The following is a 20784-nucleotide window of genomic DNA, read 5'->3' as shown; positions in this document are numbered from 1 at the left end:
CAATCGTAGACCAAAGAGAAAATAATGTCACTCCAAACACCTTCAAGGATCTTACCAGCATAGTCCCAGTAATAGGGAAGCTTTTCTGGAGCACAAAGTGCAAGTCACAGAATCACAGGCTGGCTGAGGTTGAGCAGAACCTCTGGTCCATGTGATGCAAGCAGGGCCACATGTGCATAAGTCCACCATGGACTTGCCAGGCAGTCATGGCAAAACACAAATCCTTGCTGGTTGTGTCTAACAGACAGGATGTCATTCTCTTAAGGTCTTATTCAAAAGATCTTCAAACTGTGAACTGATATTCATTTCAAATGAAAGAAAGGCTAGGAGTTATTTAGCCAAGATGTGAATCTACAGCTCCAGAGAGAGCCAGGCAATTCAAATCTAATGTTTATCCAAGTTGGTTTCATCTTGCTAAAAGACAGATTTGCTTTTTTTTCATGCTGAGGAGTGTCTGGAGCAGAGGGTGGAGTCCAAATCCACAGCGCTTTTGGTGTGAACTTGGATAAAGGACTCTTTGGAAAAACACCGCTTTAAATCTGCAAAAATGCTAGGTCAGAAAATGACGGACTACTATTGAAGGAAAAACAAAACAGAGATCAAAAGTGGAAAAGTCAAGCATACATCAAATATTTGTTTTTCTATTTCATATGTAAAAAACCCCAGCAAATCAAAAGAGAAATAGAAACAGCACATCACTATCATTTAAATTTCTTCTTCAAAGTGCTTTATCAGACCTTTATAAAATATATAACACTGCTTAATATTTAACAGCACTATGCAACAAATACACTGTTTATATAGAAGCAGTGGCATGTAGCAATAGCTGCTGCTCTTCCTCTTTCAAGAGAGGAAGGAAAGTGATATGCAAAATACAAAGTGTTTTGATCAAAGTTCCTACAGGTTTGAAACCAGTATCTGATCTCAGACTTGCTCTCTGCTGTTCTGGGCCTCAACCAGTCCGGAGGACGCCAGGTGTTTTGCTGATGCTCATTCTGCTGCTCAGTTTGGGTTTTGACTGATAAAAAAATTCCTCTCCTAAGAATGCAAAAAAGGTATGCTTGGAATATCACCACTTGGGGAACAAGGATGACATTCCATCACCACAGGATGCTGCAAGATTAATGCACAACACTGAGTCACAATAAACACACTGCAACAGCAATAACAGATTCTGCACCAGCAACGTGCCCAAAGCAGAGAGGGAGAAAGCAACACACAGCAAGGCTGGGTTTTCTGCAGTACTTTCTGACTGAGTTTAAGTAAAAAGCAAAACCAGCACAGACATATGCAGGGCTGAGCTCACTGACACTGACATCCATGGGAGCAATCGAGGCTAAATGCATTCACACTACATGGCACATCTCTGACACAAGAGCTACAGCAACATTTGGTGCTTGCTGTCCCCATAGCATGAGATACTGGAGATCATCTGTGCCCTCCTTTATGGCATGGCAAAGATAAAGCATGCTCAGAACTTAGGTGGTGGGGGTTTTGGTGCACGGAGGAGAGACCTCTCAGCTGCAGATGGCATACCCAGATGATTTTGGGCTGGAAACGAGGTGGTTCCTCAGCAAAGTGCAGCTATGGAAAGATTAGACATCCTCTGCAGAGGTGTCTGTTGCTATGAATCACTGCCTGTGTTAACTCACTGCTTCATCATTTGTACTGAGGTATGTAACATACACTGAATAAAATGGGTCAGACTCTGACAGAGCTCCACTGATGTCAGCCCAGCTCAGTGCATGAAAACGATAGCTGATCATCTCCTCTTCAAAAAAAAGGCAAACTTTGACCTGGGTTGCACACCCACAGAAAGGAGGAAAGAGGAACAAGGACCTATCACAGCTAGCCTGTATGGGCTCCCCAGATCTCTACTCTGGCATGGGTTCAAAAATCATCAGGAACTCCTCCATGAACTGGCTCTGGTCTCCTGAAAGTGAGTCAGTTCACCTGCTTACTATAGTCAAGGAAGGAGAGCCATAAATTTGTGTTGATATTTAGTATCAGCAAATCAGTACTCCTCAATCAGCTGGGGGGATAAGTGTCTTGGTCCAAGGGCTGCAGGGTGCTACAGCTGTAAAAACAATATGCAACAAATGCAACAATAACATGGATGCAGAGGAATGCCTGGGCTGCACAGCAGGTAGCACACCAGCGCTGAAAAAGTCTGAGCTAGACCAAGTTCCACAAAGCAAGAAACCACAACTTAGTACCACTACCAGTGGCACACTGCCTTTTTTATACCCCTAACAGGACCACTGTGAGTATTGCCATATGTTGACTAATAAACTGGATAGTGATCAAACTGCTGAGTTTATTAGAAGAGGAGCATGACACAAAGGAAAGGAGCAGAGCATGAGGAGAGAAAGCAACTTCTCGAAAAGCCAGAGAGATTAATGAGTTAAGGCAAAAGAGATTTAACATGTACTGATAAAAAGCAGTGAAGAGACATCAAAAAATGATCAGGAGCTACAAGTGCAAATAGAAAAGCACAGCATCACTTTTAACACTGGAGAAGGCCAGCTGGGAGGATTGCACGGCAGACAGACTGAGCTGTCGCATTTAAAAATGTAAAGTGGAAAATTTTAAAAAAAACCCAAACCCATCAAAAATCAAACCTAAGCCAACACAGCACTGCATTTTCTCCCAAGTTCTCCTTCTTACCATTCACTGCATAATACTGATTCCAAAAAGAAGCAGAAGTGTCTGCTCCGTATTACACTGTGTAAGGGGGCACTGCTCCATCGTGGACACCATCCAGAACCACAAGCATTAAAGAATGCAAGATAAAAAAAGAGGAAGTGATATACTCCCAGGCTTGACCCACTTGAGACTCTTTCACTTTGGACTGAAGCAAACATACTGACAAGCTCTGAAGAGGTGGGAAAGGGCTGGGAAAAAGCTTGAAATACAAGGCTGACGGGGAACAAGTAAAGTCAGCTAAATACAAAGGGTCACTTTTTAGTCTGTGCCTGCTAAGCAAGGGAACAGAGCATATGTGCATGGAGAGCTGGAGCCCTCCCCAGCTGCACTGTCAGCATGGGGCCCTTTTGCCAAAAAGTCTTTGTGATCTTTCCAAGTGCACAGGAGGCTGACACCAGCCCAACAGCAGGATGTCCCCTCCAAGGCTACCATGGTTTGTTGCCAGAGTCTGCCAGCCATCAGCATTCACAAAGGTCATCCTTTCCCCAAGACCTCGCCCTGCAGAAAAGGTGCATTTTCATCAAAGGGGCTGGGAAGGCTGATGGGAGGAACAATGCTCCAAGGATCATGGAGGGACAGTGCTTTTCTGCTCCTCTTCTACCTAGGGACAGTCTCAGGATGGCAGGACATCACCACACCAGTTGCTGGCTGGGTCAAACTTAGAGGTCTCCCAGAGATGATACAGTGACAAAAGTAGGACTGACCAACATCCTCTGAGACTGATAACCCCTCTCTACAGATACAGTCAATTCTGAACTTCCCTATTTAGCACCTATGGGGCTGGGCAGGCTGCTTGGCACCACCACCATCACCACTGCATAGTGCTCTCATTCGCAGAATTGAGAAATTGTATGTTTGAATTAATAATACACACTTATCATAGGCCTCGTGCTCAACAGCAAATTCACTCCTCCAATTCTGGGGTTCAATCACAGAGCCTGTCAACTCCCCTCCCCTCCCTAGTGTGAAGCAAGCCAACAATTGCCTTTAAAAATAAAGGAAAATTAGAAACAAATGAAATTATCACAATTGTACATTTGCAGTAAAATTGTGACCACATTTTTTAACTCACAATGCAATACAATTTTCTCCAAGTCCTCTTTTAATTCCTGACAGATACTGCCTCTACAGTAGTTATCTTCAAGATCATTACAGTGTTGCCACTGCACATAATTAAATGGACTGTGGCTTTATATGGGGAGTGCCATGGTAACATTAATTATTTGCAAATGGTCACTGTCAAACACTGCATGGTGACCATGACACTCCATCATACTCTGAAGTACTCAAACCCCTGAAAGGAGTCAAAGATAATCTTCTTCATTTGTAATGAGTCCTAGCAGTACAGCAAATTATTTTTCTTTTCCCAAACTCACAAAAACATAATGTAGCACTTCTACAGCAGTGCTTTAAACACAAGGGATGTTGTTTTTTTTCATTCTCACTCCGACTGGCTAAGAGGGAGTCTGTGCAGATCTTTAGTAAGTTACTCATGGGTTGAATACGTTTGGGAAAATGGATGATTCAAAGGCAAAGTGTTTCCATTGTAACTGGTAGACGCAGTTGATTCAAAATAAATGGAGTGCAGTCTGTGACGAGCAGCAGGACAAACATTCTCCATGGCTCAAATGGGCAGATCACTGCACTGACAGCCAAGCACCAGAACCCTTGTTTGTTCACCTGGGACTCCATCACCAGCCCTTTCAACTGAAAGAGTGATAATCTACTGATAAGGCCCATCTTTCTAGCTTTGTAGAATTCATCCAGTTTGTCCTAAATATAAATGAGGTCTTGAGTCAGAAATTATAGTTCAGCTAGTTGGAAGCCTGGAAGGAGTTGCCTTTTAGGCAGCAATAGACATGCATTTGCAATGCTGAATTTCTTGGGATCATGGATCACCGTTTTGATCTGGCCTGCACAGCCCATAGCACAAAAAGGTCTTGTTCCTTGCCTGGGGCTCTTCAGTGAGACTACAGACACAAACAAGAGTGGGAGCAGCAGACAATTTGATTTAAATTTGTGAGCACTTTTTTTTTCCAATGTGGTGCTTTACAAAGGACTATAATGCTGATATTAATAGAACTGCAATATAAATACTATATTGAGACAATTATTTGCATTTTCAGTTTTGGAGAGAGGAAAATGTAGGCACAAACATGTTGATCAAAGTGATGAAGAACACTACTTTTTATTGCAGAAATAGAATATCTCCATTTACTTTAATCACGAGCTAAATTAAGACAAGAAAAAAATACTCCAAATGTTTATTATCCCAACTCTTATTCTTGTCAAAGGTCTGAGAATAAACTGGTTACAAATACTGGAAAATACATTAAAAAAGTGATGTGACTATCAAATCAGGACCCCAATCTGTATTTCAAAACACTCTTAATACTCCAGTTCTGTGTATATAGGTCAGGAACCATGTTCAAAATTAAATCTGAGCTCAGATTTTGAACAAGGTCACAGGGCCATAGGAAAGTTTTGGTACAGACTCATCTTTCATATAAATAGATAGCACAAGCCTTCACCAATGAGTGGGAAATGGTGTGTTATCTGTATCCTGATTATTGTATTCAGGAATGTAGTACAGGGACATTCAGGAATGCAATAAAAGGGACAGAGCATATGAGACAGCAGCAATGATATTGCTTGCAATGGGAAAAAGAAAGCTGGATCCTAAAGGCCCTAAAAATGCAAATGTATTCTCCCCTAAAATTGAAGGAGAATATGAGGCCAAGGTCCTTCCCTTCAATAATTTTTTTTATTACTGCTGTCTTCAAGCAGACATTTGGCAGGACAGGTTGAGATTCACCTCAAAAACCTGTGCTCTAACTCTAAGTAATAAAATTTCCTTCATCTGCTGGCACCATCTGTCCCAAGGGATTGCTGAATTTTGTCAAGTAGCTTGTTTGCTACTGCTCACATTTTTGTATCTAATTACAGCAAAGCCATGGCTGGTGTTAAAAGATTAGTGAAAATTTGTAGGAAAAACAAGGATATTTAAGAAACTAGGCAAACATTAACCATTCTTACTTGAAGGTGGCTGTATCTAATTAAATAGCAGAATTTCTTGGCAATTTTATACTCTCTCACTTTCTCCAGAAACTCAACTCCTTTACCCAACAGATTTTAAGAAAGAAGGAAGAGCAGTGGAAATATTTTTTTCTGTTTTCTAATCTCTATTAAATCCCATTTATATTTCCATGTTCTAGTACAAGCACAAGATTTACATAAATAAAACATTAAATGCAACTCTTCTGCTTTCACTTCCAAGTCAGAATTGTACACATGTGGTATAGGAGTAGGATGACACAGCAAATGGTACAGACGACTCCAAAACAACAAAATAACAAATCTTCCCTTTACATCACTGTATTTTCCCCTTTCCATAGTTTTAAGAAAACTTTCTTGAATTAGCCATGGATGTTCAAATAATACTTACTTTTGAGAGTGATAATCCAATTTTCCTAGAGTGCCTTCATTAAGAGGGATGGTCCGAGACAGAAAAGCAGACTTAGGTATTCCCAGGACAAGGCTAATTGGAAATCAGGACTGATTTTCAATTAAAGACAGATTTTCCAAGGTGCTCAGACCCTGTATTTGCCCAGAGATCTTTCTGGATCACAGCTACAAATGCAACTCAGAGTGCTGGGTGAGCCTGCCTCAGGTGAGCCTGCGAAGGGCAGCAGCTGAGGGAGCACATGGGGCTGGAGGTCAATAAACCTGGCCCTATGCTGCAACAAGGCTTGGGTACATCTGCACCTTCAACCTGAGCTTAGCATGACTTGCTAATATTCACATACTTCTGTGTCCATGCTGACCTTTAAATAGTGTATTTTTCCTTCCAAAGTGTCTACTCCTGATGTATTTCTGGACAAGAGCCACAGATTCCTTCAGCACACACTCTGCTCAGCTGAATGAGCCACTTTCTTCATGTTTGTCTCCATGAGAACATTCTGTTAAAAAACCAAATCATCCCAGCCCAGTTCTTTCTACCTGGTCCAAAGGGAATATTTTTTTTTGACCAGGACACAGGATTTGTGCTTCCACATCACTTCCTACTACCTTCACGCGGCACCAATACTTTTCTCTTTCTACTGGTAATACCTCTCCCAATGCAGATTCAAAATGCATTTAATTATTTTTTCATGGCTGAGGAAAAATCCACTTTTGTGGTTTACAATTATTCTGAGATTAAATACTGCTCTACAGCCTTTACCACTACCCTTCCAATACTCTGCTCTCAACATAGTATATATTAAGATGCATATATAGTGTATATGTTACATATACACTGCAGTTTGTGTATTTTTATTTAAAAAATACATTTGCCTTCAATTTGTGGAGAACTGCATTTCCATTTGTGGAAAACTGCATTTCATTCCATTTATTCTGTCCCAGCCCTCAAGGTCATCCACTTTTTCCTGGATGATTTCCCAAACTTCCTCTGTCAGGACAATGCCTCTCAGCATCATGGCATCAGCAAATTTTAACTTCATGAGCACACTGCTATGATTTGTGCCAAAACCCTTTCTGAAAATTAAAAATTACCAGTTTTTAAGAATGAGAGCTGAAGGTCCCTGCTTGCAACCCCCTCTCAGCCAACCCAGCCCTTGCCACCTCTCTTGAAGCCAGCCTCTGCTCACTTTCCAATTTCCTAACTAACCCCCATCTTCTTGTGTTAATAGATCCCTGCATGGACTGTATCAAATCTTCAGTCAAGTCCAAAGAGATGAAATTCTACTGAATTTCCTTGGGGTAGAAAATCAGTTATCTTATCAAAAAAAGTTATTAGATTAGCCTGGCAAGATCTATCTTTAGAAAATCTGTGTCACATTTTATCCCATTTTTCCCTCAACAACATGTCTTTAATCAGTCTTTGCTTGAAAAAACATTCAGAGGCCTTGCACTAACAGCCTGGAATTTTCCTTCGATCATTTCTCATCCTTTTCAAATGTTGGGCATTACTATTATTAATCCTTAGAGTTATGGCATCACTCCAGGCTTTGTTAAAAATATTTCCCTCTGACCCCCTGATTTTGTGAGGCAGCTTTTTCTCATCATTGGAATTGAGGTTATTTGGTCATCCTGATTTGAGTGCATTAAGCTGCATAATTTTCTCTTCTTTTATTACTGTTTTTCCATTTTCATAACCCTGTTGCTATTATTTGTTTTTCCTTTTCCTACAGGACTTTCTCCCCCCAAACCAGAGGCAAAGTATTCACTAAAGTTCTTGGGTGATGGCCTCTGTTGGCACTGATGGACACATCTCACAGGTGTTCCAGCACCTTTACATCCTCCAGGATTGCCACGATATATTGCCACCAGAAATGAAGCCCCTGACCCTGATAAAAGGCACAGCAGCCTTTGAGCTGAGCAACACAGGATGTTCCTCCCTCTCTCTCTTTCTCTGCCATCAGCCTCCAACCCCCAGATGCAGTCATGCACCAGTGATCCTCCCCACCACATGTCTAACACACTGGGGTTTGTTTCAAACAAACATCCCACAGAATGGAGGAAGGAAAGATGTGCAAAGAGCTTCTTGTGTTTAGCTGGAGCAAGGGGAAAGGGACCCCTTGCAGATGTGATGATGAGGAGAAGCCAACATCTGTTTGCAGCCAGATAGTGCCTGTGCAGGCTGAGCAGTGATGCTACCTTATTACAATAGAAAGACAGTTCAACATAGTTTTTACCACCAGGCCCCTTTCAGACAACAAATTACTTTCATGCCTTCAATAATAAAAGGTCTAGAATAGGTAGCAGAGTACCCTATTCATGATTCATGTCAGCGGAGAGCCTCCTCAACTGACTACATCCTGCTGCCTCAGGTGGGTATAGGTGTGCTGTTCCCACTGTGACAATATCCTGGTCACAACTTGGCTTTCTGTCTCAGTGAGCTGCTGTGCATCCAGCACTGAACCCATCTGTGAAAACCAACTCCTTGCAAACGGTAGAAACAACTGTCTAAAGCCTTCACTCCTGGGGAAAGGTGCTTACAACCCTGCTCATCTCCCAGAGCTGACGAGAGGAAGAAACTTTCTGGCACATCTGCTCCTGTAAAATGAAAAGAGATCAGGAAGGAGACAAGCAGCTCCTGACTGATTCCAGCTTCCCTCACTCCTCTACACAGAGCAAGAGCAGCTCCTCTTTCAGAAGAGGAAAACTTGCAATAAATTAAAGTGATGGGTTTTTTTAAAAGGCTCAGAAAAAGGGCAAAAGAGAGGAATGAAAGGCAGGAAGAAAGAAGGGATGATTTACAAAGCCACAGAATGGGAATCTCACTGCTGGAGTATGTGATTATGCCAGGAAGTGTCACATGGATTTGCAGGGAGACCTCCATGCTGTAGCTCAGATAAGAAGCTAAACATTTGGGTTTTATGCAAACTGATCCTGAACTTCATAGCCTTTGGGATCCTGCCAATCTCTCCCTCTCCCCATATGCATGTTTTTCCATGGAAGCTGCATGGAAGCTGATTTTGCTTTATGCACTTGCAATGACAGGTTGTGAACCAACACTGTGGAATGATGCAGTGTCACCTGGGACCATGGCAACTTCTGGTTTCAGGTCTCTGTGTTTCAGGAACTAAAGAAGAATGCTACAAAAAGCCTAGAAATTGAACCATTTTCAAGGTTCTACTTAATAAACCTTTCCCATGGAAGTCACAAAATTTATCAAGCTAGCACTTAAAATCCTCCAGCTTCCATCTGTCATGCAGCTAACTTGGAAAGCCATCCGCTGCAAAGTTGTTGTATTCTCTCCCCCAGGGTTAAAATTTATGGAACTGATGCTCCTTGAGGAGTTAAAAATTGCAAAGTCACCCTCCCTAATGGGAAGGAATGAAGGGTTGATGTTGGCTTATGAAACTCAGGAGTGGTGAGGGTCTGCTGAATACAAATAAAAAAATACAGGCTGCAAAGTTCCAAATTAACATCCTGATGACTCACATTGCTCTTCAGAAAAGCTCAGTCTTCCTTTTGATCTCAGGATTACAGGCAGCCAGGGACTTATTTGCAGCAAAGAACCTGCTGCACTACACCAGCAGTAGGCACAGACCTCAAAATAAAACCCAAGGTACACGAACACTCATCTGCCAGCACAGCACAGAGATTGTCATATTGGGACATCAGTGGATGAATCCAGCCCCTGCAGTCAAATACAGGCACACTGCAAAGACTAGTCTCTAAAATCTAGAATTTGTCTCAGGAATAGTTTTCCCTTTTCATTCTCATCTGATCAATCTCAGGCCATGCTCTTCAGGCTCATTCCCACTTTTAAGACAAGCAGGGCAACTATCATTTGTATTCTTTATGAAATTAATTCTTGATGGCAACTTTAAGTGCTGGTTTGTTCCCCATGATTAATACATTCTTCTGCAGTATAATACAAATCTCCACAAGTTCAAATTATTCTGAAACTTCCTAATAAAAAACTAAAATTGTATAACAGTTGGTAAGATTTTTTTTATACATATGTGTATACATGCCCACACACACACACACACACACACACACCATCAAAATAAAATTTTGGGTCGTATATTGTGGGGGTTTTTTTTAACCACAGGTATTTTACTGTATCTACCTTAATTTTTAAGATAGAGCATATAGAATAGAAACATTACTGCCTTATTTGCAATCCTACCTAAATACTTGGAGAGGTATTAAATTAATTGTGCCTTTTCAGATCCAAGTACCAGGTCTTCAGACAGTGTAGTACCTGTATCTGTATGTCCTGACATGTCAGCAGGGACACAGAATGCAGCACTTCTGGAAATGAGGGCCATGGTGGGCACACCAAAGGGAAGCAATTACAGCCAAGGTTTGAAATCTGAAATGCTCATGATATGGCTTTTTAAATTCCATATATTTTTTTCAATTAAAAATTAAATAGCTGTGACTATAAAAAGCCTATGTAGATCAGGAAGTGAAGTATTATACTCTCTGGTGAAAGAGCACGTCAAGGCCAGAGTCAAGAGAAGGCAGCTGCTCCCATGCAGGTCACAGCTAATCATGTAAATCAGCCCTCTGCTTTCTGTGTTGCAGGAAAGAATGCATCTACTGCTGTATTGAGAGGCAGACTGCTGGAAGTTGGGGTTTTGGTACATATTTAGAATAGCAGTGAATCATTTCTGCTTTGGCAGATTCAGAATGCCTATTCATACGAACATCAAAACTAAACATATTCTTGACTCCAGAACAGTCCTAGAACATACTTTTATCCAAGTACATAATAATCAGGCAAAACAGACATTAAAAATATATCCTGGCAATAAATACTTTAAGACTTCATTAGAAAACCAAAAGGTCACATCTGATACATGAAAAAGTCAAATTATCTAGGCTGTAATTTGAGTTGACATTAGCATGAAAAATACAATTTTACTCTAAGAAGTAGTCTTACTTCTAATTTTAAATGTGCCCTTAAGCATTAATGCTGAAAACAAAGCCCTGAAAAATATCTGCAACCCTGCCAATTACATTTCAGTATTTTATAGCAAAGCAACATGAATCAGACAATTAGCAGAAGGTTTCAGCCCCTCATTAACAAGCAGAACCTAATAGGAAGAGGGGAAAAAAAAACAAAGAAAGACCACCATGTAAGCTCTGATGAGCAGATTGCGGGCTCGATCGAGCTGTGAGATAGTCAGGCACCCATTACTATGCAACCAGCTTATCCACCGATGTGAGCAAATACCAGGAGCTGATTTTGCAACACACACGGTGAGCGCCGGAGCATCCCTGCGCCTCCCAGCAACAACAGAGCCCTGTGCCCGCCCGCCGCTCCCCAGGAGAGAGAAACACATTCTGCACAAAGCAGCCGATCTGCATCCCGGGCACTTACTTCAACTGCCGGGGCTCGCAGTCAACTCCCGGCAGCAGGAGCCTGGCCGCCTGGCGCACGTCATCGCTGTCCACCGAGAAACTGCGCCGGTGCCCCGCGTGAGCCACCGCCACCCGAATCCACTCCATCAGCGGAGGCAGCACGATGAACGGCCTGCGGAGCACACAAACATCAGTGCCAAGGCACACGAGCAGCATCACAGTCACAGGTAGAGAGACAAGCAGAGAGCAGGGGGGTGAGGGTGTGTGCGTGTGCATATATGTGGGAGAATGGCAATATGTACAGAGAGAAGGATAAGGAAAGAATGGGAGAGCAAACCAGCTCAGCAATTTTCAAATAGGTCTAAATCAAGATGTCTCATCCTGTCTCCAGGGCAGGACTATTTGGAGAGTGAGATTTATGAGCCATGCTCATCCATGGGGCTCCACGAGGTCAGTGCACCCAACTGGCAAATTCTCCTCCCATCCTTCACATGGTGCAATCCCAAAAAGAGGACAGGAGTCTGGCACAGGACCACGTCCTGCTCTGGCTGATGCACAGGCCTGGGTAGGGAGAGGGGATGCCCCAACACTGAGATGCCAAGGATGGAGAGGGAATGCCCCAGGAAGTCTCCAGCATCTCCTGCCGATGCAATGGGTACCTTGTGCTCAGTGCTGAAAGTGGGGGATTTTGCAGCTAAAGTGAAGGTTAGCTGTGAGCGAGGTCAGAAATCAGAAACCAGACTGCTTGGTCTCACTTTTAGCAGTATCAAACTGCTACGCTTTCGGGTGTCAGCTGTTCTGCCAAAAAAACATATGAAAGTGCCCCCAAAAGTCAATGTTGGGATTCTGGGCCACACCCTCACAAAGTCTGAGCACTATCAGAAACATGGTCCTTGACTCCACAATACCTGGACAGCACCATGTCCCAGCAAGAGCTGCCCAAGCTGGACATGAAGCACGCAGCACATAGTTCACTCCACCTATGCTAAGAATTATTTGGGAACCAAGAGAAAGATGCCAAACCACAGGTAAAAACCATAGCTTCAAGTTGTGTTTCAGAAGAAAACTAATAAAATAACTGCAGCTGAGCACCTTGAAGGTCACTGCAAGTCTCTTGCTTGCTTTTCCTTCTGTGGTCCCTTTTCATGGAGGAAGGGAGAAAAAAAGCCTGCATTAGCTGCAGAGTAGGCAAATATTTTACATTTTAAATGTACAACTTTACCTCAAAAAGTTATACCCTGAGAAAAATTATTTAAGAAGATGTTGACTCTGGAATATCCTTTTCCTATTTATAGCTCTTTATGCATTTATTTCCCTTTTTGAGGACTTGGCTTTACATAGCTCTGATATTAATATTCTTGAGGGGGGATGAGAGACTTCAGAAGTGCCGAAGGACAAAGAAGCCCCGAGGCCACTGACTCTCCCTAGGACACTGGGTTCCCAAATCTCACAGGCACGTAAATGAACAACCTCTTTTTGAAATATTACATCTTTGGCTGAGCTGCCACTTCCATAGTTTTTCTATTCCAACACATCACTGTCACCTCAAGACCAGGCTGCATTTGTTTCCAAGGCTTTTGCTCTCCCCAGACCTGCCACGGCCACATAAGGAGGCTGATAAGGACAGAAGATCATCTCCCACAGCTCACACAAAACAATTTCCTAGCCCAGCTCATTTGTCATGAGAGTGCTGGGAGCTAGAGGAGGAAAAGAGGGGAAGCAGGGGTGTATTTGTTCTTGGAAGGTGACTGCTTCCCAGGTCATCTTCAGAGCAGAAGGGACCCTCTTTTGAGGCACAAAATACCTGGGAAAAAGTGATCAGTAAGAGTTTTTTCATCACTTGCTGAGCGTCTGAGCAGAAGGGGAGAGGCAAATCACACTGTAAAACTGCATGTAGTTACAGATATAACTTGGTTCTAGGAATAAAATTAAAGGAAAACTCAATTCAAGGTTATGTTTTGCATGAATGAACAGAGTTTGGATCAGAGAAATGAAGAAAGGCTTGTACACTGCCTTCCTGTAACATCTGCTGGGCAAACAGAAAAGCAGAGAGCTGAGGCTGAACAGAGGGCTCAGAGGTTCACACGTTTTCCTCCTCTTGTGCAGGACAGAAACTCAGAAATCTGCCCCACCATAGTAAGGACCAGAGCAAATAAAAATATTTACAGGAACTCAGATAATTGCACTATAAAATTGCATCTTTATCCCCTTCCCAGTCTTGCAAATTTCACCAGAGAAATAGAAGTGAGCATGGCTATTTGGTGCAATAAATCCCAAGAGGAAAGGGAATCAGTGTTCTGCAGAAGCAGGGAAATTTTCTATAAAGTCCAATTTCAGTCCCTAGATGAGGATATGGAGTTTGCTCACAACATATTACATTCCTTTTTCCGAGGGAAAAAAAATCATCACTGCATATCTCAGCATGTCAGGAAATTTGTATTTTGAGAAGAGAACCAAATATGGCTGAGTGCAATAGGTTAAAAATACCCTCCAAGAATCTGTGCACCATGTGAAGGGCTGGGTTTTTTCTTTTAAATACTGCTTGTGTGCCAAAGAGGAAAGAGGAACACAGAGTTATAAGGGTGTGATAATCCACAAGACAATGTGACATCTGCAAGAAATATTTCACTTTTCAAACAGCACTGTGTGAAAATGGGTTAGCCAAATGCATCACATCACTGGCATATACACTGATTTATCTCTGGTACAAAGGCAGGTACCAACCAGGAGAATTCAGTAATTTTGTGCTCCAGAGCAGACACAGAGCACATAAGTCATCTAGTTACATGCTTTGGAAGCACATGCCTTAATTAAACTAATCTAACCATGGTGCTCAGCTTGATTCTGCCTGAAAGATATGGGAAATCAAGAGCAGCTCAGCTGCTGCACAGGCACTTTACCTGGGCTGCAGGTGAGTGAGTGCTCTAACTTCCTCCTCCAGCCCTTCTCTGTACCTGTGCTTAACTTTAAATGCATGCTCCACCCTCTAATTCCATGCAGTTTAAAGTTAAGTAAGGGCTTGAAAAAAAAAGAAAAAAAAAAAGAAAAAAAAAGCTTTTTGGCACAGACTTGTATTTTCCTGAGCTCACGTCTAAATGTCTAAATGGAAAAATATGCCAGATCAGGATGCAGGGAGAGGTCTCTGCACAGAGCAACTCGCATCCCACACACAAGAACTGAGAGGAAGGCCAACACAAAGCACATCCCCAAAGGGTTGGACCCTTCTGGGCCCTGTCTCCTTGCCCTTGGCAAGGGGGCAGCTGGCTCCTCTTGGGGCATGCCTTCTCCTTTTTCATCAGAAAAGACAATTATGAGTGCCCCACCAAGCCTCACCTCCCTGGTTCCTCCTCCCAGGCAGCATCCTCTCCTGTTCCCTCCTGCCACCCAGCACTCCTCTCACATCTATTTTTGAACAGCTCAAAGTCCTCTAAGCTCCTATGCCTTGAAAACATCTGCAGGTAGCAACACCCTGCTGGCACTGCCCCACAAGGGACAAGTCCTCACTGTGCTGGCTATCAGAAGTCCTTCTTCCTCACTGCCTTCACACACTGCAGCTTCCTGCCAGCACCCTCCCTCTAGAGTGGGGCAAACAACCCCTCCCTACACCATCAGACCTCCAACTTATCTCAGTTTTTTGGGGCTGATGTCTCCAGAGCACTCTGAATTACAGAATGACTCATCAGAAAAGCAGATGTTGCAGGGGGGAGCCTAAATGTAATCATAAGAGGGGTTCCCTAAAGCCTGCACTCCCTCCAGAGCCACACACAGCCTTCCTGGGCTGCCCACCACTCCCCCTCCCTCGCCTGCTGGCACACTGAGGTATTAAAAATCCTGTCATGCATATGCAATAACTCAGGCTTTTCCATTATTATTAGCAGTAGTAGTAGTACTGTTATTGTTATTGTTGTTATGGTAGCAGTCTACCTGTATGTAAACAGGAGAAATTGTCAGGTGGAAGACCATGAGAAATTGTGCACCATAAAATGCAATAGGATGCTTCATTATTTTTGCATGGGTCTGTGAGAAGATGGATGAAGCTCCTGTCTGGACACCAGCTGCTGCAATGCCAGATTTGCAAAGCACTAGGGCCAGCACTCTGACAAATTCCAGCTCCAAATAATCTCTGGCCCTGGTTTTCCACAGTTCCTACCATCTTTGCAGGGTGCAAAATTCCTGCTGGCTGCTGACCAGATTCACAGTCCACCTTTTGCCCAGAGCAGGGCCACTACACACAACCACTCTCTCCTTGATTTCCAGCAGTTCTTCCCCTCACCAGCTGCTCCCTCTCCCGTACAGAGAGTAGGAACACTCATCACCTTTGAATGCTCCTAACACAGGCTCACAAACCCTGGATGGGCCACCAGCCCCTCGTTCCCAGCAGAGCCTACAGTGTGCTCCAGGTCCCAGAGCTCATCAGTGCACATGAGAGATTCCCAGACAATCAGAGTGCTCCAAGGAAAAAATCATCATTTCAAGTGCAGCACAACAGTCTCTTTATTTCCGGGGGCACTTCACACTGCTCTTCTCCAGACACCAACAGAGCCCTTGCCCCACACATGCACTCATTCACTGCCTGTATTAAATCAAACTTTAGGGAGAGGACTGGCTTTACAGTCACAATGGGAAGAGAGAAATCCTCGAGGCATAATCCTATTGGGATGTGAATTCCCACAGCTATCTCCTGTTGTCCCTGCCTCAGCTTCCCAGCTGTGAAGGGGACACAGCTGAAAGACCTGATCTTTCTCTAACTTGGTTCAATTGCTACAATTGCTTCAGACGATGTTTGCAGGATCATTTGGCTACTGAGGAGGGTGGTGGTGCTGTATGTGTGGGGTTTCTTCTCTCACTCCAGCCAAGGATTGCTGACTGCCAACCTTTATGGATACAACAGGCAAATTGGTACACAGAGGTCGCTGCTGTTTAAATTTGCAAAAGCTACCAAGTAAAAGTTAAAGATGCTTCTCAGAAGCATAAGGCTGTACTTTTACATAAAAAAGCCTTTCTAGCTAAAGGTAGGGAGATGTTTTTTCTTGCAGATATGAGTCAGCAACTTTAACATCGTAAAAAGTTCTTTACATTTGTTTGTTTTTGTTTTCATGGGTGGTTTTTAAAGAAAATCCCAATATATGAATTGAAAAGCATCCTAAGTTTTGACAAGTTTTCATTAGGAACATATGATGAAAATACATATGCAATGCTAGTCCATTTTTAGCATTATTGAACGATAGAAAAATATGGCTTTTTCCAATGTAGAGCATGCATTTCAGATGGGTTTCTGGGGTGCAAATCTCATTTACAGTTACACCATAAAGTACTTGTCTTCAGAGAGAGCAAATACTTTTTGATGCCCTCAAAAAGCTGCCAGTCCCAATCCTTCCCAGAAACTCAGCAGTGCCAGCTGATGCTCCATGTGAGCTCATGCAGCCACTCTACACTACACAGCTGCTCTGCCACCCCAGAAGCCCAGCTAAGGGTGACCTAAGTAGCAAGTTCTGCATCTTGTTCAGGCTGAAGGATCAAACCTCTCTGCTCTCACAGGAGCCACATGAGACCTGCCTAGGCAGAAGAAGGATTTATCCTTTGGCTTTTGTGCATCAAGACATCGGTGCTCCAAAGTCCAAAAATGGGGATCTGCAAATCATGGGTTTTGAACCCACATCCGGGGCTGGAATGAGCTGTCCCTGTTACCTCTTCTGCATTAAAAACATTAATGGCCAAGACTTGAAACACAACTGAGTCAAAGTGATGACTCAGCCAGCAGCCACAAAAGGCGAATATTTCACTGGCAGGTTGGACATCGGATTTGACACGACTGGCAATGGCATAAATCCCTGAGGACACACAGCATTCAGAGTGCAGCACAGAACAGCCTGGATACCATGCAGTTCTCACAGGGCTGCATGCAGTTTCCTCTATTTAAAAAATCCTACGGCCATCCCATGGACAGCAGAAGTCCAGCTTGATAAAAGAGATGTAGAATACAGACCCAGCTCAGCAAGGATATTGCCGTGTAACAGCCAAGCCACGAATAATGCCTGAACTATTTCTTGTAACATGTGCCATCTCACATGCTGCAGGCAGCTCCAATAACATTGCTGAAGGGATTTCTAGGAAGTGGGAAGTTTGATATATAGCATGCAAATCTAGAGGACTTAGGTAAGGATGCATTGGGATTTCTTTTCAGTGGTTCCAAGTCCAATCAACCCTGCTCTCAATTTTGACTTCAGCAAAGTTACAGCTTTACTATGTGAAGTTTCCAATCAAACAGTGGATAAAAATAGATAGGGTTACATGGGGCTATGGCATACTGGCACACCAAGCATGTGTAATCCCTTCTGCATATGCAGGTTCATTCAGTTTTCACTGCAGGGCTTCCATATTCCCAGTGCTTTACTTGTTTTTCATTAGCATTCTTCACACTCTCTCCACTCTCTTCTGGTCTTTGCTGGAGACTAACCTAGCCAGGGAGTCTGTACTACAGAATAATTTAAACCAGGGACATGTTTCCCCAGTTTTCTTACTGAAATTTTTCTATAGGTATAATCTTTATAACTGCTGTAGCAGTTACAAAAATGCTCTGAAAGAGTTAAAGTTATTTTAAAAGTTATTTTAATAGCATGGAACACTCCTCTCATTAGAGGAGCTGCATCACATTAATTAGCCAGCTACACCAATAGCTAGTCAAAGCAAGAAACAAAATTGAGGCAACCCAAACTCTTTCCATTAATAATGAATGACCACAATCTACAATTTGCAGGTGTATGCGTGTGCAGGGAACATATATCTTTTTCTCTGTGTGTCCATGTAAGCGTGCAAAGCAGGCAGAAAGATGAAAAGTAAGCAATAACAGCCCATGGGAGTTTCCTAAGGGACTGCTCCCCACAGAGGGAATAATAGTTAAGGTAAAGTGAAAAGAAGGTTAAAACCAGACACATATCTATCAATTCAATTAAGACTGGAGGAGAAAAGCTAACAGCTGCCAGGGGATAAAATGCTCCTCTAAGGTGGAGCAGCAGAGGAAGCACTGGAGAAGGGACTTGGCTGCCTGTGAGCAGAATTAATGGGTGGTTCTGGACTGGCTGAGATGCTGAGCCACAGCTTCTCAATGAGCTGTTAATGGGGGACACAGCAAGTTAGGAAGTAATGAGGACTTTGTCAATACAGCTGTGGATAAAAGTGGGTAAGGAACCACTTAAGGAAAAACAACATCACACAATCTGCTACTACAGATTCTGCACTTTCCGGTGCTTAAGAAATTACTTGCAATAATTTTGGAAGCATTATAGGGGCTAACAAGCCAAACATAACCACGGGACAGATCTTTTTCTTAAGCTAGAAACTGCAAGAAAGAAATCTTACCAACAGTACCCTCATCTACAGTTCTTTTTGGTTTTTTTTTTTTTTTTTTTTTAATTCCCAGGAAAGCAAAAGAATCACAAACCTAAATAATCTGCAGCCTCCTGCAAGTGGAAGCACTGGAGGAGCACTGCTTTTGTAGGCAACACCCAGCACAAGATAAATGGCTCCAGCACATCCCAGCTGGGTGCAATAGATAAAGGGGACCCCACAAAGAGGTCCACCCTCTCCCTGTACCTCCATGCCTGACAAAATAGCCTTTTACATGGTATCCAGGGTCAGCAGTACTGGCTGCCAAAAAACCAGTGAGTCTCAGCCAACGTGGCCAGATTGAAGGAATATGAGTTTGGGGTGGAAGGGGATCACGCATCTATCTTATTGTTGGATTTGTCAGAATTTAGGAAGTGGGGAATATTTTCCAGGTTTTCTAAGCAATTCTGGCCACTCTCCACTCCTCCTCCTCCCATGAAAGCAGTTCCCCCCACCACAAGAGTTTCACTATATAATAATTTTTCCCTTTTATTTTCTGTAAAGATAAACGCGATTGAAAATATACTGCATTCTCATTTCTTTAATTCCATGAAGAGCAAACACAGAGAAATGCTCCCTAGAAACGAAGTGCCGGATTTACTCAAAGGTAAAAATCCCTTTTTATGTGTCCCCCAAGGCTCTGAGGGAGGTACTGTTTTCTGAGCTGGAAAGTGCCAAGCCAGGCAGCAATGTCACCATACTGGATTCCCCTCTCATATCCAGCCTCTGCACAGGAGGACATGTACAGCCTTTGCAGCTCAGCCTGATTCAGAGCCAAAATCCAGGTGGGCTGGAGATGAGTAGGAAGAACAGGATGGTTTCATGGTTCCATCAAGCCTTGAAAGTGCTGTGAGAATTCTTTGGCTGCATCACACAATCCTCTCAAGCCTGGGCTTGCACTGTCAGGGAGGAGGGGGCCAAGACAGTAGCCAGGTTGGTTTCACAAAGAGCCAAGGACAACCTCTCTTTCATGAAAATACTGCCTCTACAGCCAGATCCACGCTGTCCTGGCTTCTCTGCACCAGCAGGGACACAGAGAGGCCAAGGATGGGGAAAGATGCCTGGACCTTCTTGCTTCCTTCTGGGCTTCTTACAAAATAAAAGCAATTGCTGCAGCTGGAGAGCAAATACAGCAACAGATATGTCACAAATCTTGCAAATATTTTGCATGTAAAAGTGTCATGTTTAACAAAGCCATTTCCCTGCAACTCACAAAACCCCATCATGGAAACAAAACCATCAGAGATACATCATGGACCACAAAGCATGACTGCCTGTAAAAAAAAACAAAATATGGGAAATGGATAGGAAGGCTCCTCAGAGCACTACTGATAAGTCAGCCTCACTGTTCTCCATCCCGAGCAGCACAGGGTGGTTCCATCCAGCTGGTGAAACTCCAGAGCTCAGCCCTATGGCAATGTCCAGGCTCACACTCAGCCCTTCACCATTCCCACTCCGGCACTAAGTACTAATGCATGTTTGATTAGGCAGCAGGAGATTAATCTGCTCTTTGCCCAGGTGACCACAGGCTCTTGGCAATAACACCGAGTACTTGCTCTGGCCCTCGCCGCACGTCACACTCAGCCACTGCCCTGTCAAGCGATGGCACCCTGCCAGAGCAGGGCTCAAAATAAAGGGAAGAACAATTGCCTTAAATAATCAGCATTTCTAGGGTTCTAATGAAGAGGACATGTATTAAGGCAACCTCAGAGAAAGGAAAACCTATTACAACAAATGCTGAGAGTGGTTTTCCAAATATTCCTACCCTTTTTCGCTTTTGCACAGTAGTCTGAAGAAATCTTACAAAACCAGACGCTTAGCTTTATTCACCCCTCTATTTCCTCTGGTTCCAGTGGCATTATTCCC

At 43.2% G+C, this 20784-nt stretch overlaps 1 protein-coding gene across 1 annotated transcript in view; it reads right to left on the bottom strand.

Moving 5' to 3' along the window:
• Positions 1–20784, bottom strand: part of ABTB3 (ankyrin repeat and BTB domain containing 3) — a 163677-nt gene that overhangs the window by 34507 nt on the left and 108386 nt on the right. The window contains exon 4 of the mRNA XM_066550567.1: positions 11552–11704. Coding sequence (XP_066406664.1) covers positions 11552–11704 — 153 coding nt within the window. The remainder of the gene's footprint in view (positions 1–11551; positions 11705–20784) is intronic.

Source organism: Molothrus aeneus, chromosome 5 (genome assembly GCF_037042795.1).
Source record: "Molothrus aeneus isolate 106 chromosome 5, BPBGC_Maene_1.0, whole genome shotgun sequence".
Classification (NCBI taxonomy): domain Eukaryota; kingdom Metazoa; phylum Chordata; class Aves; order Passeriformes; family Icteridae; genus Molothrus; species Molothrus aeneus.
This window is presented reverse-complemented; position numbering and strand designations above follow the sequence as displayed.